Genomic DNA, 26,766 nt, shown 5'->3' on the forward strand with positions numbered 1-26,766 from the left:
AGATGGGCTAGAGAAGGGGAAAGAATCGAGATGGAAAAACCAGTTAGGAATCCATTGCAATAGTCAAGGAAACCAGTAATGGCGGCTTGCCAAAGGCATCAGGGCTAGATGTAAGATATCTTGAAGGTGGAGAACAGACAGGATATAGTATATGTTAAGTGTAGGGTTGATGAAGAAGGAAGCTGGCTGGTGGTCCCTTCTCCCCAAGTCCCTTTCCTGGACTCCACCTTCAGGGGAAAATTCATTGTTCCATGACATGGGATGACCCATTTTGGACTGGACCATGGGATTCCAAAGCTAGAGTCAGAAGGGACCTTGGAGACCGCCTGATCCAAATCTCAATTTAACAGATGTGGAAACTAAAGTCCGTAGCTTGTCCAAGGGAAGAGAGTGGAAATACCAGAAGCAGGATTTAAACTTACGTCCTTAAACTTCAACATTGGTATCCCTTCTATCAGCCCATAGGGGTCCAGAAAGATAGCCCAGGCAAAGCAGAAGAGGAGTGAAGGGGTGGCAGATAGAGGGAAGGTATGAAGAGCCATAATTAAATAAGCCTTCCCTTAGGACTAGCAAGAATTATATTCAAAATTTTCCAAATTAAAAAATAAATAAAAGAATTATATTCAAGTGAGCCTCTATAACTGGGCAGCTACATGGTGTACTAGATAGAGTGCTAAGCCTGGAGTCAGGAAGACTCATCTTCCTAAGTTCAAATCGAGCCTCAGACGCTTACTAGCAGTGTGACCTTGGGCAAATTGCTTCATCCTGTTTGCCTCAGTTTCTTCACCTGTAAAATTGAACTGGAGAGGGAAATGGCAAACTATGCTAGTATTTTTGCCAAGAAAACCCCAAATGGCATCATGAAGAGTTGGACACAACTGAAAAAAACATTTGAAAACTATGTAATACTAATAGCTAGCACTTATATAGCACTTTGAGATTTGCAAAGCACTTTACAAATAGTATCTCATTTATTCTCACGTTGACTTGTTGTGGTAGTTACAATCCTCTTTTTGCAGAGAAGTCAAATGAGGCAGGGGATGGTTTAGTGATATGCCCAGAGTCACACAGTGTCACAGTAAATGTCTGAGGCTAGATTTGAACTCAGGTCTTCCTGACTCCTAGTTTAATGATCTATCAACACCCAGTTGCCTTTATATTGTTCTGGTTATTTGTCATCTTCTTAACCTCTGTGCCAGCTTTATTGATGTGTTAGAGTAAATCTACTAAAGTTCAGAATAAATAAAGCTTATGCTGGCTGAGATTGCCTAAAAAGCAAAAAAAAAAATGGAGAAGGGGCAGTTGGTTGGTTGTTTTTGACTCTATCCACCAATGGTTTAGGTGGGTTAGTTTGTGTGTAAATAGAAATTTTGTACCCTTGGACTTCATCTCCCAGCATCCCGTTCCATTCATCCTCACATTTGCATTCTCATGTTTGTTTATAAAGTTTCTGTAACTCTACCTTCTTGTTCTCTTCTTTCATGCTACTTGGTTAGCTCCCTCTTTTCTTTAGTTTTTTTAGTTTTCTTTTGCTTCAATTTATTATTAATAAATCTTATAAAATATAAAATAAAATCTTATTAAAATCTTATAAAAATTGGAGTATTTGGATATTAATTTTTAATCTACATATTTGGTTGGAGAAAGGATCAAAAGAGAGCCAAGACCACTGCTGAGAGGCAATGGGCCAAGTATGTGATGATGAGATGAGAAGGGAAGGTAGAACTACTCAACTACGTGCTTCTATTTTCTCTGTAAAGGAAAGGAAATCTCTCTATGGGAGAGAGCAGAATGTTATCGGCTCATAGGATACTAATACCCCAAATAAGTCAGAAGATAAAAATACCTTTCCCCAACTTACAATGAAAAAAGGATAACGACAGGTAGGAGGAAACTCAAGTTATCAATTGCTTTGCAAAAAATAAAAAAAATACTAGTAATATCTGCAAGAACTGATGCAGAGCGAAATAAGCAGAACCAGGAGAATATTGCACACAGTAACAGCAATACTGGACCATGATCATCTGTGAAAACTTGGCTGCTCTCAGCAATTCGATAATCTGGGACAATCCTGAAAGACCGATGATGGGGAAGGCTCTCCAGCTCCAGAGAAAGAACTGCTCGAGCTATCTCTCTCTTATGGTTTTATTTGGGGGGTTTGGTTATGATGCTGCTGTTCTTACAACAATAATCAAAATGGAAGTGGGGTTTGGCATGAAAATAAACATAATTTTTTTTAAAGCAGAAAATGCTTTAAGTCACTAATATGAATAGAAATGAAAATTAAAGCAGCTGACCAAAAAAATAAATAAATAAAAGGTGATAAAAGTTGGAGGGACAGTCTGGGTAGAACTCATTTGCATCAATTTATCTGGCCCAAATCAGGTAGCAAGTACTGAAAGAACCGACAGCTAGGATCTCTAATCTTTGGAAGATTTTTGAGAACAAGTTAAGTGCTACAGCAAATGTTCCAATTTTTTTAAAAATGGGGTAGCGAATGTACCCAACAGACAAAGAATCAATGAACTTCCTGACAAAATTCTAGGACACATTATTAAAAGAATGGTTAGGAAACATCAATAAAAGGAAGCAGCGATAAAAAGACAGGCTGGCTTCATCAAAAACAGGTCATCTCAGACTAACCTCATTTCCTTTATGTCAGGCTTACTCGACAGGCAGAACAGGGAAATGTCACAGATATAGTTTGCCTAGATTTTAGCAAAGGACCTGACAAAGTCATATATCAAATTAGATAACATTTGGAGCCATCAGCTGAGAAGCCCTCGTTCTTCCACTTGGCTTCACAGTCAGAGCAGTGGTATTCTTGGACTTGGGGTTAGGACAACAATGGAACCTGGAGATAGAGTTCATCTTCTACAAATGAGGAAACTGAAATCTGGAGACATTCAAGTGTCCTGCTCAGGATCACACTGCCGGGGAGAGAAAGGACGAGGCTTGGACCCCGGGTTCTTTTCCTTCTTCAAATTGTTCTTGGGAACAACTTGTAGAAATATATGCTCAAAGAGAGTATAACTTTCTGGTAAAATGAACAAGCCAAAAGAATAGTCATTTATGGTCCAATTTCAACTTGGGAGGATGTCACTAAGGGAATGGCCCAGGGTTTTTGCTCAACTCTATTCTTTTTTCAGGGACTTGGATTAAAGGTTATAGAGAAAATTCTTATAAAATCTGTAAATGACTCAAAGCTGTGACGGGCAGTTAACAAACTTATTGGTTGATAGAGTCAAAATCCAAAAAAGACCTCGATAGGTAGGACAATAGGCAAAACATAAGAAGATAGAACAGGTGGCAGCTAGGTGGCTCCATAGATGGAGAGTCAGGTCTAGAGATGGGAGGTCCTGAGTTCAAATCTGAACTCAGATACTTCCTAGCTATATGTCCCTAAATAAGTCACTTAACCCCCGGTTCCTAGCCCTTACTGCTCTTCTGCCTTGGAACCAACACACAGTAGTGATTCTAAGATGGAAGGAAAGGGTTTTAAAAAAAGGTAGAACCAAAATGGGATGAATATAAAAGTTTTGTAGTAAGGTCCAAGAAATCAGATTCCCAAGAACAAGATGGAGGAGACATAGATAGACAGATTATCTGAAAAGGATATTAGGGTTAGAATGGACCACAAGGTCAGTCAGCGGCATGAGAGCCAAAAAAATATCTAAGGTTTCAATAACAGGCATAAGTTCTAGGGCTGGGGAAGTCATAGTCCCATTACAATGTGCTCTGGTCATACCATTTCATGACTACTGTATTCCATTTTGGACATACAGCTCAGGAAGGACATAGAGAAGACAGAAAGCATCTGGGAGTGTGACCAGAGGGACAAAGAGCTGCAATATCATGGCAGTGGGCTAAAGAAACTGGACTTGAGAGGACTTAGGAACATGTGATAGTGTCTTCAAAGGTTTGACAAAGAGTTGTCATATGAAATGGTCATTAGATTTGCTCCTCTTGGCCCTAGGGGGCAGAACTAGGTTCTAGGTAGAATAGAAGTTCCAGAGAGACAGGGAGAGATGGAGGGAGGGAGGGAGGGAGGGAGGGAGGGAGGGAGGAAGGAAGGAAGGAAGGGAGGAAGGAAGGAAGGAAGGAAGGAAGGAAGGAAGGAAGGAAGGAAGGAAGGAAGGAAGGAAGGAAGGAAGGAAGGAAGGAAGGAAGGAAGGAAGGAAGGAAGGAAGGGAAGAAGGGAAGAAGGGAAGAAAGAAGGAAGCAAGGAAGGAAGGAAGCAAGGAAGCAAGGAAGGAAGCAAAGAAGGGAAGAAAGAAGGAAGCAAGAAAGGAAAGAAGAACCCTTCCTAACAATTAGAACTATCCAAAAATAGAATAAGCTATTTCAGGGAGGTAGCAGAGTCTCCATTTTCAAGCAGAAATTAGTTGGTCATCTATCAGGAATGTTGTAGAAGGAATGCTTGGTAAGGTATGGTTTAAACTACAGCTCCCAGAAATCTCTTTCAACTCTTAGATTCTCTGGTTTAGTGAAATCTATGAGATCATAGTTATCTGTTTGTGTTAAGAGGTCTCATTCGCATTATTATTCGTATTATATGCACTGATACATATGGGAATATTTTTACTCCTCTTCCTAATTAGTGTCTCTTGTGATTTGCCCATTGTCTCCATTTTTCTTTCTTTCTATTTATGTTATATCTGCTGCTCTCCATGGTATCTGGTATAACAATTTGCTAAAGGGTTCTTTCTCTTCTCTCACCCCTGCACTGGTAAGGGGAGTTTTCTGACTTAGAAGTTCCCTATATCAATGAAATCACAGGTGTATTTATCCCTATCCCTTACACCATTAATCCCAACACCTTTCCCAGTTTAATGACCTTTGTTTCAAATCTGGAAAGAGAAAATACCCCAGCCCTCCTTGGATGCATTCTCTGGCCAAGGGCTCATCATTAAGACATGGTCTTAAAATCTAACTCCTGTTCTAAGATAACGTCTTCTTAGTCAGTCGCTTCATAGAAATTCTTTCCAAGTTACTCCTAGTATTATCCTTCATCTTCACATGATCAATGCAAGGGTGTATCAGTCATTAGGACTGATACATCTCAGAAAGTTCTCAATCATGTGCAAAGTGCAGACCCTGGAAAGACAGCACACTGCTTACTGGCTCATTCTAAGGCTGAAATGATGATCCTCATCAGGGAGCCACTGACCATCCCAATACTCCTCTTCTTGTGGGTAAGAATAGATTTTCTCATTGCTGTTGGCACCCAAAGCTGCTTCTCATCACTCTATGGAACACTGGAAGCAACAACTTCTTTGAGAGATCCAGAATCACCATCTATGGAATATCCCTTTAATGATAAACAACTGGAACCCTATCCTTGTAACTCAAGAACCTTGTGAATCTCTTCCCTGAGGTCCTATAATAGCAATAGCCTGTAATAATTTGGGTTGGGTTTTTTTATTTTTTCTTTTGTTTTATCTCTGTGACTTTGTTGGAATAGAGAAATCTCAGTGAGGAAATTTCCTCCAAATATACAGATTATCAACTTCTAGTAAACTTTAAACCTTAAAATGGGGGCTAATGAGAGGTTAAGTTGCTTACTTGGGGTCACCCAACCAGGATATGTCAGAGATGGGATTTGAATCTAGTTTGGTCTTCCTAATCCTGACTGTAGCCACTAGACCAAACTTTCTACAATAATAATAACAGTTACACATATAACATTTTAAGTTGTACAAAGCACCTTATACACATCACCTCACTTGATTCTTACAACAGTCTTGTAGGGTAAGTATTAGAGATATTATTATCCTTAGTTGAACATGAAGAAACTGAGGCCCAAAACAACCAAGGATCCTATAACCCTGAATACCTGAGTGATGTTAGCACAATAGGAAAGGCAATGCAGCTAAATCATGGGAATAGGAAACATTAAGTCCCAATAAAAACTGCTTTGCAGCAGAGTAATAGAGCCAGGTGAAATTGAGGTTCAAATCTTAGCTCTGACACCAGTTTTGTGAACACAGAAAAATCACTTAAGCTACCTCTGAATCTTAATTTCCTCATGAGTAAAACAGGGACAATTCTCAAAATTCCTCTCAGGATTGTTGGGAGGCTGCCATAGGTCACTTTGTAAACTTTTAACTCCTATACAAATATATTGATTTTTCAACTTTTAATGTTGCTGCCTTGGTCACAGGACTATTGAGAAGACTAAACAGTGTTATTTAAATGTGATTTACTATTATTTATTGTTTTAAGTAAATTATTGATTTATTATTATTAAGATTATAAGACAGCAAGGTTTGTTTCTCTACTCTTCCTGTGGTTTTGCAGCACAACTTTTCCCACTGGGCCAACACCCAGAGCCTATAAGCCTAAAAAGGTCCTATAACCCTAGAAGAGTTAGCTCAAGGAACTTAAATTCCCATAACAATGGGCACAAATAAAAATGAGTGCATGTAAATGTGAGGAATTCAGAAAACACAAAGATAAGCAAGAACTGATTCAGTGAAAAGAAAGTAGAACGAGTAGAATATAATTTGTAATAAATACAATGAAAACGATGAAGACATTCAGTGAACCATATTGGTTTCAGATGACTGATGCTAGAACAGCTATCTCTTCTTTGTTAAGAAATGGCAAACTAAGGAGCAAATGGGTAGCTCAGTGGATTGAAAGCCAGATCTAGAGATGGAAGGTCATAAGTTCAAATCTGACCTTAGATACGTCCTAGCTGTGTGACCCTGGACAAGTCATTTAACTTCTATTTGCCTCAGATTCCTCAGCTATAAAATGGTGGTGATAATGGCACCTACTTCCCAGGATTGTTGTATCAAATATTTGCAAGTGCCTGAACACAGTAGGTGTTTAATAAATGTCTGTCCCTTCCTTCCCCCAAACCCAACAGGAGAAAACGCTGGGCTGCTCTGACCCCAGTTCCGGTTCCTTGTCCCACCATAATCCCACTCCCAGCAGGATCAGTACCAGTAACCCAAAGCCCCTGGGCACTGGCCCTGGGCAGCCTGAATACCATGGTAGCTGGTGCTGCTGTTGCTGTGAAGGTAGGATTCCACGAGCGGGGCCTGCTCCTCCGACTGCCGAGCCCGGCGTGTCCTCGTGCGACTGTCGGGGTTGGACTGAACCATCAAGGGCTCCTGGCGCTTCTTCTTTTGCTTTTGCTCCAACAGAGCCCTCTAGAGACACGAAGCAAAGCCAGGGAGGTGTTATGGGGCCAGAGCCAGGTCCTTCCCCTCAGACAGGGCCTCTGAGGCCAGGGCTCTCTCCCTTCAGACCGTGACACTTTCCTGAAAGTAAGGCAGATCTGTCTTTGTCTTCACACTGAAGACTCCCCCAGCACTAGGGAAACTCTGGGGTCATTGTCTGGAGTCTTGGAAAGGCTCTAGTCGGATGGATGGGACGCCATCCTGGCCTGCCTCTGAAGGAGGAAACTCTAGCGTGGACCCCAAGGTCTGACCCCATCGTCGCTGTGTCTCTCATGCACTGGACGATGCTCGAGCATTTCCCTGGTCCGAGGGATGCTGTGGTCACTCAGAGAAGCCGGCAGGGCTGGGGGAATGGGCTGGGCTTGGGACAGAGTGGCTAAATGCCAAGACTATGATGTTGGTGGGAGGAGAGGGTGGAAGAGGCTTTGCTGAATGCAGACCGAAGTTAAGATGGTCAGTGGGCTGTAGGAGGGTCAGGGAGAGCCGGGGTCCAATCCTGCCTCTGACCCAGACTTGGCCCAGTGACTAAGCCAGTCACTTAAGCTCTCCGTGCTCTGGGCAACTCTATTTTTTTAAACTCTCATCTTCTAAGTCAGAAGACCAGTTAGGGCTAGACAAGTGGGGTTCAGTGATTTGCTCAGGCTCCCTGCATAATGTTGAGTAAGTGGCCTCCCCACTCTGGGCTTCTGTGAAATAAAGGGGTTGGACTTCCCACTCCAGATCTGGGACCCCAGGATTCGGCTGCCTCTGTCACTCACACCCTGCTCCCCCAGGGTCCGCTCCGTCCCCCTCCTCCTACTCACCTGCCTCTCAAGTTTCTGCTGCCGTAGGGTGTTGCCTTCATCGTCCAAAACACTGTCAAGGAAGAGATGAGGACACGTCAGCTCCAGAAGGCCTAATTCTCAGCTTCCCCAAAGGGCCAACGTCCCATAGCCTGGCCTCCCAAGAGACTTGGGGATGGTCTCTGGGAAGGGCATAACCAGAGTTTCCATCAAGGGACGATGCACATGGAGTTGGGGGACACAGGGGAAGGTTGTCGACCAAAGCAACGAATAAGAGGCTGATAGACAAAAAATGGACATGCCAGAAGGCCGAAGCACCTCTAATGAGATGGGATTGAATGGAAACAAAAGTAGAGTCCTTTTCTTGGGGTCAAAAAGCAAAACACATAAAGAACAAGGTCATGTTGTCAAGAAAAAGACTCGGCAGTGTGACATGACAACCCCAAAAAAGAAAGGACCGACCCAGGCAGAGCATCCAGAAGGCGCACATGTCGCCTCCTCCCATCCTCTGCCCAAACTCTGGAAGCACATTCTGTGGGCAGGTCTGAGCCCCATATTCTAAGGACAGACATACTGGAGAATGTCCAGAGGAGGGTGATCAAGACAGGAAGAGGCCTGGAAACCATGTTGTGGGGGAATGATCGGAGGAAGACGTCTAGCACATGATGGCAATCTTCAAGGAAGGCTGAAAGGGTTAGACTTGCTCTGTTTGGTCACAAAGAACACAAGGACCCATAAACACACAGAGGCAGGGTCCGCTCCATAGAAAGGCTGGGCCTAGGGACGGCTATGTGGCTCAGTGGATTGGCCTGGAGATGGGAGAGCCTGGGAGATGGGTTCAAATCTGGCCTCAGACACTTTCTAGTTCTGTGAGCCTAGGCAAATCACTTAACCACAAATGCCTAGCCCTTACTGCTCTTCTGTCGTGGAAATGATATTCAGTATTGATTCTAAGATGGAAGGTAAATCCAGACAGAAAGACAGAGGCAGAGAGACAGAGGAGGGATGGAGGGAGGGAGGGAGTGAGGAAAGGAGGGAGTGAGGGATGGAGGAAAGGAGGGAAATAGGAAGGAAGGAAGGAAGGAAGGAAGGAAGGAAGGAAGGAAGGAAGGAAGGAAGGAAGGAAGGAAGGAAGGAAGGAAGGAAGGAAGGAAGGAAGGAAGGAAGGAAGGAAGGGAGGGAGGGAGGGAGGGAGGGAGGGAGGGAGGGAGGGAGGGAGGGAGGAAGGAAGGAAGGAAGGAAGGAAGGAAGGAAGGAAGGAAGGAAGGAAGGAAGGAAGGAAGGAAGGAAGGAAGGAAAGAAGGAAGGAAGGAAGGAAGGAAGGAAGGGAGGGAGGGAGGGAGGGAGGGAGGGAAGGGAGGAAGGAAGGAAGGGAAGGAGGGAAGGAGGAAGGGAAGGAGGGAAGGAAGGAAGGGAAGGAAGGAAGGAAGGAAGGAAGGAAGGAAGGAAGGAAGGAAGGAAGGAAGGAAGGAAGGAAGGAAGGAAGGAAGGAAGGAAGGAAGGAAGGAAGGAAGGAAGGAAGGAAGGGAGGGAGGGAGGGAGGGAGGGAGGGAGGGAGGGAGGGAGGGAAGGGAAGGGAAGGAGGGAAGGAAGGAAGGAAGGAAGGAAGGAAGGAAGGAAGGAAGGGAGGGAGGGAGGGAGGGAGGGAGGGAGGGAGAGAGGGAGGGAAGGGAAGGAAGGAAGGAAGGAAGGAAGGAAGGAAGGAAGGAAGGAAGGAAGGAAGGAAGGAAGGAAGGAAGGAAGGAAGGAAGGAAGGAAGGAAGGAAGGAAGGAAGGAAGGAAGGAAGGAAGGAAGGAAGGAAGGAAGGAAGGAAGGAAGGAAGGAAGGAAGGAAGGAAGGAAGGGAGAGAGGGAGGCAGGCAGGCAGGCTAGACATGGACATCATTCCCTCAGCCTTTCCTAAGCTCATGATACCTAAGAAGCATTGATCCTTGTTGACATGTTAAGGAAAAAGTCAAGACTCATTTTTCTGCACAGAAGAGATCTCTAAGCCCAGATTTTCCTTTGCACCATCCCTGAGAGGCACTTACTCCACCCTTGCTTGAACAATTCTAGACCCAGAGAACTAGCTACTTCCCAAAGCCACTCATTCTATTTTCAGTCAGCTCCTACTGTGAAGTTCGCCCATATGTCAAGTGGAAATCTGTTTCCTTGTAACTTCTAGCCATCACTCCCAAGAGGAACAAAGCTAATCCCTATCAAGCATCTCTGTCTTCCAAATACTTGAAAATAGCTATCATGCCAGTCCTCCCCACAACCCTAAAATCTTCTCTCGTCCAGGATAAACATCTGCAGTTGCTTCAGCCAGTTGCCATGTAGTACCATCTTGGTCACTATCCCCTAGCTATGCTATGCTCATTTATCAGGGTCCCTGCTAAATGTGGTGCCCCAAACAGAACCCACAACTCCAGGGGTGGTCTGATCAAGGCAGAGCTCAATGCAACTGTCCCCTCCCAAGGCCCTACTCATGTAGTCTTGGGGTCTAGCAGTTTTTTCAGGGGTCTTTGTTTTGGTTTTGGTTTCTTTGCTACTGTCAACAGGTGAATCAGACACTGACCTTGCAGTCCAATAAAACACCAAGCTTTTTTAAAACTAGCATTTCTCCAGCTATGCCTCTCCATCATATCATTATTGTTTTACTCGAAGCCAGGGGCATTACATTCATCTCTATTAAATGGCATCTTATTAGATCCAATCCACTGCTCTAGCCCACTGAGATATATTTGGAGACAGGTTCTTGTGTATGTATTAGCTATCCCCACTACTTGTTTCATGTAAGGCTCAGCAGTGTAGGTAAGCATGCCAGCTATGCCTTCATCTATCCAAGCCATAGGTTCTTAACCTTTTTGTGTCATGGACTCCTCTGGCAGTCTGTGAAGCCTAGGGATCCCTTCTCAGAATAAAAGATTGTTCCCTACATTCAAAATTGAAGGAAATGAAAAATTTCCATTTAGAGGTTGGTGGCAAAAATGGGAAAATTTTTCCCCCATCCAAGTTCATAAACCCTCTGAAATCTAACATGGGGTTTGTGAAATCTAAGCAGTTTGTAGACCTCAGGTTAAGAACCTCTTATCTAAGTCATAATAAAAACTTTTTTAATTTAAAAAAAAGAGCAGGACCCAGGATAGGACCTTGTAATACTCCCTTAGAGACAACTCCAAGTTGACATTTATTTGTTAAAATTACCACTCTGTCACTTATCCAATTGCAAAACCAAATGTACTTTCTTAGCGTTTACATCTTGGCCACAAGAAAATCATGAGAGATTTTTTGTCAAATAGGTAAGCTGGAGTCAGATTCTGGGGAGCCATGAAAGCCAGTATGAGAATTCTGGACTTTATTCAGTAGAAACAGCCATATAAGGATTCAGAACAGGAGTAACATGATTAGAGCTTTGTCTAAGATAGATAATCTGGCAGGAAAGCAGCAACTGGAGAGGGTCAAAATTGGTAACAGTTAAATCAGATAAGAAGCAAATGCAATTGTTCAAAGATAAAGTAATGATTTATTGCTTGATCAACCCATGCTAGTTCTCAGTGATTACCCTTCTGAAGTGCTCACAAATCATTCGCTCAATAACTGTTCTAGAAATTTACCCAGAGGTCAATGTCAAGCTATTGGTACTTAGATCTTGTAGAATCCACCTTCTCCTTTTTGGAAATCAGCAAAAACTTGTCCATGTCCAGTTCTGTGGCACCACTGCTTTCTCACACTTCCTTAGAGAACCCTGAAAGAGGCTTTAAAATAAGTTCTTTCAGGACCCTGGGAGAGTTATTTACATAGCCTAGAGATTTGAACTCAGTACAATCTACCTTGGAATTCCAATTTTCATTTAGCTGTTTTTTCCAATCCTTTCTCCAATAGGAAAATTACTTTTCTTGTTAAAGAAAATGGAAGCAAAATTAAAGATGATGAGGTCTGCTTTCTCTTGGTTGTTCTTGAATATTCTTCTTGAATGTTCTTGAATATTATCTCATGTCCCTTATTACATTTTTCTGGACCCCATCATAACCCAAAAGCCCTTGCTGTTGCCATTGGCAATAGCTAATAGTTTCCTGAAAGTTCAGATCACCCTGCCTTTAAGACTTCCTGACATGACTATGATATGTCCTGATCCCTCTTGTCTTCTTCCTTGATAATCTGCCCCCTGATTATTTTTTTTTATTTCTTCTCTTTTCGTTAAATATCAGAGAGATCCTTATGCAACCACATGAGTCTTTTCAAACTCTTTTCGTTTTTTCAATCTTGATTGAATTGTTCTTTTTTCATTAGTCGAAGTTTCCCATCCTTCTCTAATATCTTTCTTTTTATTTATCTCTGAACGTTTAGAAAGCCACTTATATATAGTCTAGTGTAGGAACAGTACAATATCCTCTTTGACCATCAGGATGCTCCCAGTCAGGGGATCACCAAAAACAGATACACAAGATTTTTATCAGGTAGAAAGAATGGAGGTTCACTGACAAAGTGGTGATTTTAATGTATAAATGTCAGCCTGGAATTGCCTTTAAGGGAGTACAGCAAGATTCTGTCCTGAATCCTATTCTCTTTGACATTTTTATTATTATTATATTATCATAATAACACCCTACAATGATGTGGTCAATACCTCATCATTTCCATTTGTCAAACTTTTATGAAGTTCAGGAAGAAGCCAGGATGAGAGTGAGGCCCCTGGCAAACATATCTCCCCCTCTACCTCCAGGAAGAGGAATCAGAGGGGCACCAACCCATAAAAGAGAACCCATTCTAGGAGAACACAGGACTTCCCCAGAAGGTCATTCTTACTGCAACCCAGTCCAGCATCTGAAATCAGATAAATAAACCACAGGCTAGGAAGATACCTAAACCCTTGTCCAGGAAACATTATATATTTATTCTCAGCTTATGAGAATCATGATTTTAAAGTTGAGAGGGACCTCAGAGGTCATTTACTTCAGATGAGAAAACAGGGCCAAATGGTCACCCAGGTAAGAGATACAAAAGTTGTAATTTGAACTCAAGTCCCCAAATACCCAATGTGTCATCCTGCTTCCTACAGGGTGTTTCAAGGCTGTGCCAAATAATGGCTACTGGGCTCCCTGGCGTTGATGAAAAGATCCTTGGAAAGGGTATACAGAGTCCTGAGTTCTAGTCCAGGTTCTGCCATGAATCACTCCATGACCAAATGAAGCGAATCTCCCCCTACACACATACATACTGTTTCTATCTCTCTGTCTCTATCTCTGTCTGTCTGTCTGTCTCTCTCTCTCTCTCTCTCTCCTTCCTGCTCTGGTTACCTCCTCTCTAAAATGGAAAGAGGCAAATCAGATGCTTTCTTAAGGTCCCTCTTGGAATATTCTGAGGGCTCATCCTCTAATTACAGGCAGTCAGCCCTTGGCTCAAGCTTGAGCTAAAGAATGTCATAGCCCCTAGGGGTAAAAGAGCCTGGAATGATTCCTAAGTGACCACCTGGAACCTCCTTCTCTGGACAAGGAGGGAATATTATCCCTCTGGCCTGAGTTAGAGTCAGTCACAGTGACAACAGCAGGAGGAAGGATGGACCAGATGACTTCAAGAAGGGGCTGCCCATTAGACTAAATTCCCCACAGATGTAGCCCCCTCCCTCCAAGGAGAGCTTAGCATGTGACTCAAGGGAGCCTCAAAGTCAAAGAAGCCAAAGAACACCCCCTACTCTATGCTCCTCCCCCTCACCTTAGAAGTGAGGGCTGAAAGCTCCCCTCCCACCCCAACATTAGGCTGTGTGTGGGCGCAACAGCAGCAGCCTGAGGCAGCAAGGGGGCTAATTCATTTTGCCTCTTGATAAGTTTGGCATAATTGAATCGAACACAGGTCCTGGCCTGCTGCACATCCCCAGGGGTGGAGGGGGAGGGAGGCTGTGTGCCCAAGCTGCAGTTCTCCATTGAAGCTCCCTGCACAGGGCATGGTTCCCATTACAAATGAGAGAGAGCTGTGTTTGATTTTAAATGGCACTCAAATAAAATTTCAAAGGCCAAGGTCAAATGGCCATGCACCAGGATGAAACAATTGATAGAGGAATCTGGGCTCAGGAAATCTTGTCTGGTATAAAGTCGGTATGTGGTTATGGCACCAGATACTTTTTGGTCTTGGGTACCCTACTGGCATCAATACAGCAAGGTCCAGTGGGAAAAGCCTCCCCTAGCCTAGAACTCAAAAGACTTGGCTTCCAGCCCTTGAGATAACAGAGAGGCAACGCAAAGAGTGCTGGACCAAAGTCGGACAAGACCTTGGTTCAAATCCCAGCTCTGATATTTATTAGTATATTTACTTAGGTGGGCCACTATAACTGTCTGTATCCATTTCCTCATCTGTAAAATGAAGCTAAAGATATCTGAAATGCCTGTCTCACAGGATTGTTATCAAGAAGGGGATTTGGAGACTTTAAAAATAAATAGGATGGACAGACAGACAAAGATAGATGTGTATAAGTATGATATATAGTTTATATATGTAAACATACATGTACATAATCTTTATTGTCTTAGTTCTATCCTTGACTCACTAAATGACCTTAAGTCACTTCCCCTTAGTGAGCCTCAGCTTTTGTTCTGTAAACAGGGTTGATGATCTCTGTCCTGCTTGTCTCAGAGGACCTTTGTGAGAGGAAAATGCATTGTAAATTATAAAGGAACATAAATGATTACTATTTGAAATTAGAGAGCACTTTGGAAACTATAAAGCACTATATGTTCATGTAAAGGAAAATGTTTTCTCTCTATCTTTTCCCAAATACCCCTGGGAATGTCTTTCCTTTCATCCATTCAGAATCCTGTTCATCCTTCTTATGGCTTCTAGTCTGACCATTATAAATTGACATTTGTCCTCTAAATGCCAAAAGGCTCTCAAATCCTACATGTATGACAAGGAAGGGAAGGGCACAGTCACCAAAGGAACAATGCAGAGGCAAGAGGTCCCAAACATGGCAACATCACCAGGTGAAGGGAAATATCCATCACCCATGGCACAAGGTCAGTTTGCTTTATCAACCCATGTTGCCCTGGTTGATGACATCTCATCGAGCTTAATTAGGCAGAAGTCACAGCTCCCACTGCCTGAGCTCTCAGCTACTGTTGGCTTCCATCAGGCCCTTTCACATAACTGAGTAGATTGTCATTCTGTCCCACCCCACTCAGGCTATAGTGGCACACTCTCTCTGCCCAACCTGTGCTTTACTGCCCAGGGTAGGCTGCCACAAAACTGCTTTCCATGTTCTTAGTATTATCTAGGCCCCCACTCAATAGGTCCAGAGAGAAGGAACTTGGCCAGAAAAGCAGAAGAGAATAAATATGAAGCTAATCTTAAATAGCTGGAGGGCTGTGAGACAGGGAAAGGACTTAGGGTTGTTCCACCTGGCTCCAGAGGGCAGAGCTAGGTAAGTATGATGTAGCAGTAGCAATAAAAAAGGGAAGATTCCAAGAAGGCAGATTTAGAATGAATACAGTAACAATTCACATTTACAATTTATAAATGTAGTCCTTAAAACACCCCTGTGACACAGGTGGCTATGATCAGTCTTATTTGACAGAGAAGGAAACTGACTCTCAGCACGAGGAAATGACTCAGCTCAAATTCAAGGCTACTAAGGGGCAGAGCTAGGACCCAAAGCTAAGTTTTTTAAGAACAAGTCCTCTCCAAATAGGAGTACTTTACTTTGTAAACCTTAAAGCATTACATTAATGTGAGTAATTATTAATATTGTTATTAATGAGGCAGCTAGCTGGATTTGGCATCAAGAAGACCCAAGGCTTCCAGACAAACAACTGTTGGAGTCATATGGATGCAGATCAAAGCATACTATCTTTCACATCAGTATATTATGGTTTTATTTTGGGGTTTGGGGTTTGTATGAGTGTCCTCTTACAACAATGACCAATATGGAAGTGGGTTTTGCATGATAATAAAAAGAAAAGAAAACCCAAGACTGAACACTATTTCCCCATCTAAACTACTTATGTGATCAAGTCATTTCATAAAAACAACTATAATAACAATCAGCATTGATAGAGCACATTAAGGTTTACAAAAGCACTTCACATGTTATCTCAAAGTTTCTACAATCTGTAAAAAAGGGAATAACATTAGCACTTACTTCATGGGGCTAATATAAGGAACAAAAGAGGTAAGATACAAGGATAATAATTTGAAAGGGGCAGAACCACAAATGGAACTGAACACACTGGTTAGGAAGCACATTTCCTACCCCTAAAGATGCTCTAGCAGGAGCTGGAAAAAGACCTGACATGAATGTTTTAGAGAAGGATCCTGAACCCACAGAGAGGGAGATTGGTTTTGAACTGGACGAGATAGGCTCTTAGGTCTCTTCTAGCTCTGAGATTTTCCTACTTCTCCTTGATCTATGTGTGAAAGCATAATTCACCTAAGTAACCAAGAGATCAAAGCTTCTGCTTGGATACTGCCTTCAAAGAGGGCAGGTGCAAATGTGCTAAGATACGTGTGTGTGTCTCAGTCTGTCTCTCTCTCTCTCTTTTTCCTTCCCCCCTAAAAAAAAGCCTGCTTACTCTCTCCCTCCTCCATGTTTGGCAGTTCTCACTCATTCTACCATTCCTAAGAATTCAATTAAAAACGACTCTTCTGGGGGATGTGTAAGAGCCTGATGAACAGCCCGTCCAAGCAGAAACACTTGGGCTTACTAAAAACACCAGCCTGTGCTCCTCGCTTCCTGTCTTAATGGGATTTCACAGGCCCAGTAGTGTCCTCAGACACAAAACTGATAGTAAAAAACATTTCTCCAGCATGGAAGGGAACACTAGACCTTTAAGGTGATTTGGATATAGACCAGCCAGGGGAAGACTCCTAGAACTCTATTACACTTTGGAAAGCAGGGGGAGAGAGGAGGAGGGAAGAGAAAGGAAAAAAAGGAAAAAAGAAATTGAGCTGTGGGCTAGGCCAGGATTTTAGTCTATAGCTTCTAGCCCCCTCTTTCCTCCCATCTCCCACCGGCAGGTTCTATATAGAAGCAGCCTCTCTGTATTCTGGATAACTGGGGAAGGAGTGGGGTATATGGCGACTATCTAAACAATGAGGCCAGAGGGCCACTTCCCTTACTACCTGTCGATTAGAATGTAAGCTCCTTGAAGGCAAGGGTGGTTTCAGCCTTTCTTTGGATTCTCAGCCCCCAGCCCAGTGCCAGATCTACCGTTAAGAGCTTAATAAAAAAGCTGTCCTTGAACAAGTTTGTGAGCTTCGTTTTTTATCAGTAAAATGAGAGGGTTGGCCTCAAAGACCTCTCCAATCCTTTTCAGCTCTACTTCTATAACTGTGGCCAGCTGGGTCAGGGTGAGAGGGGATGGGGACCTAGAGAGATAAACTGCAGAACCAAGCACCCCATGCACCTCAGACCTACCAGAGACCACCTGCTAAATCCTACAACCACCTCGGGTCTCTGCCAGGGGAGAAGGAAACAGCCAAATTTTGAGGGAAAGAAAAGCCTCTCCACACTGGATGATGATTTTTCCTGGGAGAAATTCCACATATCCTGGGACAGCCATAGCACCTCCCAATGCCCAGGTAAAACAAGGCATGCCATGGTGAATGGCCGTATACTTTTGGTAGAGCAGAGCACATTATGGGCACATCAAAGTCTGGGAGAATGATAAGATAGGTGCTGGGGCAACTAAGCCAGAAGCTTGACCCCTGCTTCCCCATGGCCCCCAAAGGCTCTATCTACTCCCCCCTGCCCAGCTGAGCCTCCCCACACACACACTTCCAGGACTTGTTCTGTCTTTCCATATTAGCAAGTTCACACCTTCAGCACTGAGGACAGCAATACTGAGAAAGCAACTTCAGGTTTCAGGCTGGGACCACCCGCATCACCCTTGCCAAGCCCAGGAAGAGGAGGAATTATTCCAGGTGGATCCCTGACTCTCATGTCTTTCAGGCTGAATCTATGGCTTTTCCAGGTTTGCACACTTACCTTTGGGCACTTTGGGTTAGAGATTCGGGCATTATGGTGCCCGGCATCAGGCTCTGAGTCCCAAAGGCCAAAGCAGCTCTTAAAGAGACTGCTCCCACAAGGTACTGCCAACATCCACTTTGCTGGAGGTCTCTGCTGCCCAGAAGTCTCACCAAGCTTACAAGCCATCTCTGCCCTTGGCTGGCTCTCCAATTTGGGCATCCCACTGACTTCTGCTGACCCTGTTTCCCACTGGCCTCCTTGGTTCCAGTTTAGTCAATCAAGGTTCATTAAGTGCCCTACTGTGTGCTGCTAGACCCTGGGGAGGTACAAAGTTTAGATAAAACTTTGGGGGGGTCACAGACTTAAAGGAGGTCACAGGGGCAGCTAGGCAGCACAATAGACAGATGATCAGGCCTGGAGTTGGGAAGATCTGGGTTCAAATATGACCTCAGACACTACCCCAAGGTGTGACCCTGGGAAAGTCACTTAATCCTATTTACCTGGCCCTTACTGCCTTTCTGTCTTAGAACTGATACTAAGGCCGAAGGGAAGGGGTTTGTTTGTTTTTTTAATGGAGGCTACAGTTCAAAGAGATAAAGAAATAGCTGAAAACCCATGATGTCCTCTTTCAGTTGTGTCTGACTCTTCATGACCCCATTTGAGGTTTTCTTGGCAAAGATACTGAAGTAGTTTGCCATTTCCTTCTCCAGCTCATTTTATAGTTAAGGATTAAGTGACTTGGCCAGAGTCACTTTGAACTCAGGAAGATGAGTCTTTCCTGACTCCAGGTCCAGGGCTCTATCTACTGTACCAGGTAGCTGCCCAAAGTGTATCATCAGGCTACAAATAAAATACCATTCATGGTCCCTAGGAAAGGGGATGAGAGGTGACAATAGCCTGGCTATGTTCCTGCCAACCCAGCTCCAGTTCATTTCATCAATATTTTCAGGCACTGAGCTGGGAACAAAGGACAAAACTGGAAAGACCTTTGCTCTCAAGAAGCTAGGGTCTATGGGTGGCCACAGCATGCCCACTGGCAAGCAAATAAAAAGCTGGACCACTTAAAAGCTGGACCAGCCCCACTGCATCCCTCTCTATTTGGTCTTCCTTCGTTTCAAAGAAAAGGTTGAACCGTGGTGCCCCCTGGCCAGCCAGGAGTCTCCATGTCCACCTGCCAATATGATTGCTAAGAAACAAGGCCAGCATGTGCCAAGGAGATGTGTGTTTGCACTTGGAAGCCTTAAGGCCACCAGCTTGCAGAGCAATTAGCCTAATGCTATGATTTATTTCTCGAAGCTTACCATGACCACATAAAGAAATAATCCTCCCCTTCCTGTGAATGAGAACCTGACATAGCTAGAACTGAATAAATATGTCAAGGATGGGGAGTATCTATAGTTGGACTGTAAGGGGCTTGGGAAAAACATTTGGGGAGGGGAAATGGCTCATACAGCTATCATGGGGAGAAGCCCCTCAGCAGAGCAGGACACATTCTAAAAGCTCCATGAGCCTGAGAGGCACCAGCCAGACCCAACAATATTTGTTTTGGGTGGGAAGGAGAGAACCCAGAAACCCTGAATCTAGAACTTTGTAATGGACATGGGGTTGTGGGGAAGAAGGAGAGAAGCTCTGAAACTCAAAAGGGCCAGAATGCTAGATTTCAGTATAAAGCCCAGTCACACTTGGGCCCTGCTCCCAAAGCAATATGGTAGACAGGTACCTCTAGGACCAGGCTCAGAAGATCACTAGATTGAGGAGCAGCCAGGTGGCTCAGTGGATAGAGAGCCAGACTTAGAGACAGGAGGTACAAGGCTCAAATCTGGCCTGACACTTCCTAGCTGTGTGACCTTGGGCAAGTCACTTAAGGCCCTTTGCCTAGCCCTTATTGCTCTTCTGCCTTGGAACCAATACATAATATTGATTTAAGAAGGAAGGAGGAAGGGAGGGAGGAAGGAAGGGAAAGGGGTAGGGAAAGGAAGTAGGGAAGGAGGAAGGAAGGAAGGAAGGAAGGAAGGAAGGAAGGAAGGAAGGAAGGAAGGAAGGAAGGAAGGAAGGAAGGAAGGAAGGAAGGAAGGAAGGAAGGAAGGAAGGAAGGAAGGAAGGAAGGAAGGAAGGAAGGAAGGAAAAAAGAAGAAAGACAAGTTCCAAGTCTCCAGCTCTAACATTTAACTTGGTGTGGCCTTAAGGCAACTAATTTTAGTTCTCTGATCCCTAAGGTCCAGCTTCTACTCCCTGGCTTACAGGGTGGTGGTAAGGGCAACTCTTTGTAAACCTGAAGACCATGAAGAATTATGATGGGATAGGGACAAAGTTTGTGATTTCATTGTAAAGGAAACTCCTTGAAATTTCTATTTTAGAGCACTGCCTAGCTCCTTGAGAAATTAAATGACTTATCTGAGGTCACAGGGTCAGTATGCATCAGAGGTGGCTCAGGTCTTTCTGACTCCAAGGCCAGCTCTCTCTCTACCCCAGTGGGAGTTTGCTGTGGCTGATAGAGATAATAATTATAATAGGAGGCTGCATTAAGACCTGGGTTCCAGTCCTGCCTCTGATACTCCCAGTAACTGAGTGATCCCAAACAGCACTTCCCCTCTCAGGGTCCCCAAGCATGGGTAAAGGGAGTGTCCTCAGCTGGGAGCTCCCCATCCCAGTTAAAGGCCAGGTCCGGGGCAAAAAAAGAATTATGACAGCCTGGCAGTAATAGAGAGGGCATTGATGTCGCTGCAGTGAAGTCCCCAAGAAAACCGAGTGGGGTGGGTGGGAAGAAGGGATTGAATTTTCTAAGGCTCTGAGGCTGGTTCTCAGTTTCCAGCTGCCCCTCTAACAGAGGGGCCTTTCTCTCCCCGGGGGTGGGAATTGGCTGCTGTTCCTCGGCGGGGGGATACTGCAAAGCTGTGAAATGGGATTCTAGGAAAGGGCCACTCCCCCATGGGCAGCGCCAACCTGAGGATGACTCATCAGCTTGTGAACAAGGGAAGTGGCTGGATCAGGCAGCTGGGCCCGACAGGTGCAAAAATGTTCACTGGACCCGGCCTGTGTCTCCAGCTCTGTGATCCGGGCCTGAGAGGATGCTGCCAAGCTGGACCTTGGTGGAAGGTTCAAGAAAACCAGCTTCCCTCCCCACCTTCCCGACTTTCCTCTCCTCACTCTAACGTGAAACTGAGTCTAAAAAAAAAAAAAAGATGAGGGGATCCTGCAGGGCTGGCTTTCGGGGTGTCAATTCTGCAATGGGCCGGAGGTTTACAGGCAAGCCAAGGTTAGCCTGCGGGGCCAGAATTGGAGCCCTCCGAGGGTCCATTCATTCTAGAGCTGGCTGGCCCAGACCCAGCAGCCGCACAAACTCTGTCTGGGTTCAAATAGAGATCATTATGCCTCTGTGTCTCAATCAATACAGGACTTCACAGTTTACAAGACACCTCGCTCACAGCAGCCCTGGGAGGCGGCTCTCCAGAGGAGATCCCCAGTTTAAAGATGAAGGAAGAGGGGTTCAGGGAGGTGGTTTTGAGGGGCGTTTTTAACCTCAATTGTATCTTGGGCGAATGAAGGAAAGGGAAGGCAGATTTGTCCACGCTGGGCTTAAATCGAACGATTTCATTCCCGTAGGGCCTGGGGAAGTCTGAGGGTGACATGAGTCGGCCAAGAAAGCAAGCTGGGGGGAAGGAGTGGAGGGGTCAGTGGGGTGGACGCCCCGGCTTGCTATGGCATCGTTTCACATCCCCAAAGAGGGAACATCTGTAAGGACCTTCCCGGGGCCCAGGGATGACCCTGCAAGGAGAGGCTCCGAGGGCCGGGCTCACTGCCCACCTCAGGAGGGGGACCCTGGCTGGAAGGCCAGGACCGGTCATTTCCTAGAGTTTGCTCTGGGAACCCCGCCCGGATGCCTTCGCTTGGCCACCTGCCACCCCCACGGACACCCGGACACTTCACCAGGAAAGGGCCGAAGATTTATTTTTGGCCTCCGATGATGAAATGTGGAGTGGTGTTCCCAGCGCTGATTTTATTTAAAACCACTCGTTTCACTAAAAACAGCAGAACTGTAGGCTGGCACCAGAAGGAGCAGGGCAGGAAAACCTAGACCCAGGCGTGCTGGCACGCTGTCCTGGAGGTTCTTTGACACCAGGATTCCTTGTTCCGAGATGGAACAATCCCAGGGAAAAGAGGACAGGTGGTCAGTGTCTGGTGCCTTTTCCATGGGAAGGAAGAATGTCTCTGGGAAGCCCCGGACATGGGAAAGTTGGATCCAGGGACGCATGCCAATGCACCGGCTCCCAGAGCCCAGCAGGCGTGCTCCTACCACCATAGATCACTTCCCAAAAGTGGCCCCAACCCTGGGTCCGAAGGGACACTTCAGGGAAGCTGAGAGCCCCAATTCTACCAGAAACTAAGACTCAAGTCCCTTCCCTTCTCTTGGCCTCAGTTTCCCCATCTACCAAAAAAAGAATTAGACTTTATTACCTCTAAGGACTCTCTCAGGCTATAGCGTCCTGGATTCTATGCCTCCCTTGGATCTCAAACCCCTTTATCCATGAGATCACAGGGAAAGGAGTGAGCTAGCTCCTGGAGGACACTGTCCTTTGCCTCTTAGCAGACCCTTAATAAATGTTTATTGAATTTTACTCCACGGTAGTTGAAAGATGCCAGGAGAGCCCCAGGCTCCTTTGTTCCTTTCAAAGCTGATCCCAGAGGGCTTTCTTGAGCCCTACCAAAGGAGTAGAGGATGGAGATGGTCTGAAGGTATAAGCAGGCCACGCTTGGCCAAGGATGGGGTGTCTGTCCTTGGTCCCTGGGGAAGCCAGCTGCAAAGCCCAATCTTATTAAACCAGAGAAGGCTGGAGCTGGAAGAGAAGTCCTTGGAGAACAGCTAGTCTCACCCTCTTCGTTTGACAGATGAGAAAAAACTAAGATACAAAGAAGACAGTGACTTGCTCGAGTTTTCCCTGGAAGTTAGTTCACCGCAGAGCCTCCAGGATAAACTTTTACAATTTTATACTTTTAATGCTATACAAAGGAAATTTCCAAGAGTATACTTTGTATAAAAATAACAATGAACATTAAGAAAAATACAATATTTAGACTATCAAGGGAAATGAGGAAAAGAAGCCTAGATGAAGGGGGCACAAGATTTCCAGATCTCAGATTATATTATAAAGCATCACTCGTGAAAACTATTTGGTATGGATCAGAAATAGAGAAAAAGATGAACAAAAAGAAAAAGAGAAGGGAGATTCCAGAACAATAGAACTCAATGGCAGTGTCTGATGAAGTGGAAAACATAAGTTACCAAAGAGGAAAAGTCATGATGTCTCCCGATGCCCACAAAGGTGCCACCAACAGTCAGGCTATATGCATCCTGCTAAGGTCCAGCCAGAGTGCCAGCGACCAATGCAGAAAGGAAAGTAGGAGAGAATGTGCCTGGTGTTGTAGGCAGGAAAAGGCTGCTTCCTGACGTCGTGAAGGTACCAAGGCTAATGAGAGACGCAGAAGGGGAGAAGGTTAAAAGGATTTGGAAAAAAAATATTCACAAAGAGGGAGAGAAGGTCGACCACAATTTGTGATTCCATTTTATAAAAAATGAAACTCATTTTCCCCTCTAAGCAGCAGAGGGGTCTCTTTTCCACATGCCCCTCACCTGCCTCCACTATCCCGTCCCTGGGCCACTAGCTGAGTCTCATTCCACTGTCCAGTGGGGCACTGGATGGACACTGTTAAGGCGCAGAATTGCGCCTCCCTCAGAGGGAGCCTGGACCTCTCAAAGGAGGGCCGCTGAAAAGCAAGAGAAACCAAGAAGGAGGGTCCTCTTGAAAAGGGACCTTCTCTTTGGCAATGGTGGCCGGAGTGCTGAGGCCCACAAAGCTGGACTCTGACGCTGGCCCGAATTAGAGTGCTGAGCATGGAGTTAGGAGTCTTCCTCAGTTCAAATTTGATCTCAGACACTTACTAGCTATGTGACCATAAGCCAGTCACTTCACCCTGTTGGCCTCAATTTTCTGATCTGTAAAATGATCTGGAGAAGGAAATGGCCAACCACTCCAGTATCTTTGCCAAGAAAGCCCCCTGAACAAGTCACTTCACCCTGCTTGCCTCAGTTTCCTCATCCATAAAATGATCTGGAGAAGGAAATGGCCAACCACTCCAGTATCTTTGCCAAGAAAGCCCCCTGAACAAGTCACTTCACCCTGCTTGCCTCAGTTTCCTCATCCATAAAATGATCTGGAGAAGGAAATGGCCAACCACTCCAGTATCTTTGCCAAGAAAATCCCAAATGGGGTCCCATAGAGTCAGAAAAGACTGAAAAATAACTGAATGGCTAAATGATTAGATTCGGAGTTAGAAGGGACTTAGTGGCCATCAAGTCCAACCCCCTCATTTTGCACATGAGGAACCTGAAGCAGATGGAGCTTCAAGACTTGCCTGAGGGGCTGAAATGGAATTTGAACTCAGGTCTTCTGGGCTCCAAATCCAGTGCCTTATGTCCTACACCACCCTATCTGCTCTGTCTCCACCCCCCTTATCATTCACTTCACAAGCATTTTAGGGTCTTTTATGGACTAAGAATGGGACTAGGTGCAAGGGACAAAAAGAAACAAAACAACAACAAAAAAAATGAATATGGTACCAAAGCTCAGGGAGGCGTTCACAAAGCAAGGGCCAGCATCAGAAGGGCTTTCTGGGCTCGGTGTCCCCTGGTTAGGAGACTCTCTTGTACAGTAGCTGAGCTGGATGAGATGATAGAACAAGAGCTCAGGGGAGGGAGGGAGGGAGGGAGGGAGGGAGGGAGAGAGACAGACAGACAGACAGAGAGACAGAGACAGACAGAGAGACAGAGAGAAAGAGACAGAGAGAGAGAGAGAGAGAGAGAGAGAGAGAGAGAGAGAGAGAGAGAGAGAGAGAGAGATGGAGAGGAGGTGGGAGGGCCAGTGGACATTTCTCTGGGGACCTCCTGGAGGCTTCCCTTCTCACTGACCCCCACCTCATAAAACAGTTCTTTCACTGTGGGTGGGCATTCTGACTTCTTGCAGACTCTAAGTTATTGGGCTATTTATTGCCAAGCTTTCAGGTAGGAGTCTAAGAAAGGGCCGCTCCTTGAAGGGAGGGGGCAGAAGAAAGAGAGGAAAGACGAGGAGGAGGCAGAGAGCTTTAATGTGGAACACGACGGGAACACAGAAAAGTGGCTGGGATGGGCAGCTCCGGGTGTGATGTGTTCACTGGACCCATCGTCAGTCTCCCTGGCTCTGGGTATGGACTGAACATCGGAGGGGTCCCTGGTGAGGAGACAAGTCTCTAGAGGAGGGTGAGGAGTCCCCTAGTTTTCTACTACAATGCTGGGGGTCAGTGAGGTCCAATGGAAGGCCATGACTCTAATCCTGGCTGTGTCACTAGCTCTGACTTAGGCTTTCTCTGTAAAATGAGGATAGGACCATTCTCCCTCCTAGAGGTCAGAGGATGCTCTAGGACAGAGAGAGAGCATCACTTTCCCTTTTGACCACACTGGCCCCTCGGGGTAAGGTTGGAAACTGGGGGTCCCCTTCTGAGCGTCCTATGAGTAAGTGTAAACAGTCATTACTGAAACCTGGGAAGAAAGGTAGTCAGTTAAAAGCAGTAAACAGAACCACAAAGGACCCCACTGTTTGGAGCCCTGTGGACACGGCCAAAGTCAGGCTGGGACTCCGGTGAGAAATGAAGTAGCCCAACTTCACCTAAAGAGAGGACCAGCCCAGGGGCCAGCATGCCCAGCTCCTGGAACAGCTCCAGAGTTTGTCTGTTCAGAGGAGGTCAGGAAGACATCTCTGCCCACTGGGTCAGATAGGATTCACTGAGGAAGATCTCACTGCTTTGTCAATCTGACAACCTTAAGCTACTCTGAAATGGGTCTTAATTTTATTGCTCTTTCTTCTTTAATTCCTTGGGAAAGCTTTGAAGCCAGGACTTGTCTCTGCTGAATTAAATGGACAGTTTGTTGATGCCCAGTTCTGGAAGGGAAGGCTGAGGTCGAGTGGGAGAAGAGTGTGGACTAAACATCCACTTTTTCTCCAAGCTGATGATAGAATAAGAGAGGAAAGAAACCCATGGGGCAGCTGGATGGACCAGGAATGCCCCCTCTATGGTCTCAGTGACAGAATATGCTAGGATATAACATCCTAGGGCTGTCAGACTCCTGGGGGCATACTCCAGTGGATTATCCTGCTGCAGATCTAAATAAACCAAGATTCCCTCTCTTACAGAGGATTATATTGCCAAGACCATATTGGGACTCCTGATTTCTTTTTTTACTCAGGCTTTATTTGTTCTGAATTTATTTCCCCCACAAAAATATTCCCACACCATTTCTGTTACCCTCTTATTTCTTTGCTTTCCTCAAAAGAGTAGAAGGATGAGGGAATAAGAACACCTTCTCCAAGTGTCAGATTTTGCTTTCCAGAAGAGGGGACCCTGAATTCTGGGGTTCAGATGGACAAGGTGCTTCATTCCTCAGAGTAGCTAGCTAGGTTTTACCAGCTTGAGACTTCCCCTGAGTCTGAGTTTACCAACAACCAGAGCTTAAGATGTTCCTGGTTAGCCCCAAATGAAACAGTTTCTCAGGAATTCCTCCTTCCTCCCAAAAATGGTTCCATTCAAGCCAGTCCAAGCTCACACCCAGAGCCCCGAAAAATGAGACAGAACATTGTTTGCAATCACAAACACCTCAGAAAAACCTTTCCAGCCCTCTGAAAAATCCTGGCCCACACCACTGACAGAGTCCCAGTAGCAGCTGGGCACCTAAGAAGAGCTCACCCATTCATTCCTCAGTCCTCACTGCTTCCATGGTTGAGGGGTGAGGGCTGGACAGGCAAGGAATGGGGACAGGAATAAGGAAGCC

The 26,766-nt window shown here is 45.2% G+C and overlaps 1 protein-coding gene across 3 annotated transcripts in view; it reads right to left on the minus strand.

Moving 5' to 3' along the window:
* TUB (TUB bipartite transcription factor) overlaps nt 1–26,766 on the minus strand; it is a 143,111-nt gene that overhangs the window by 42,571 nt on the left and 73,774 nt on the right. For all 3 annotated transcript variants that reach the window (XM_007497049.3, XM_007497042.3, XM_056802157.1), the window contains exons 2-3: nt 7,994–8,045; nt 6,998–7,160 (exon numbers count right to left, since the gene is read on the minus strand). In XM_007497049.3, coding sequence (XP_007497111.1) covers nt 6,998–7,160; nt 7,994–8,045 — 215 coding nt within the window. The remainder of the gene's footprint in view (nt 1–6,997; nt 7,161–7,993; nt 8,046–26,766) is intronic.

This window comes from Monodelphis domestica, chromosome 6 (genome assembly GCF_027887165.1).
Source record: "Monodelphis domestica isolate mMonDom1 chromosome 6, mMonDom1.pri, whole genome shotgun sequence".
Classification (NCBI taxonomy): Eukaryota; Metazoa; Chordata; class Mammalia; order Didelphimorphia; family Didelphidae; genus Monodelphis; species Monodelphis domestica.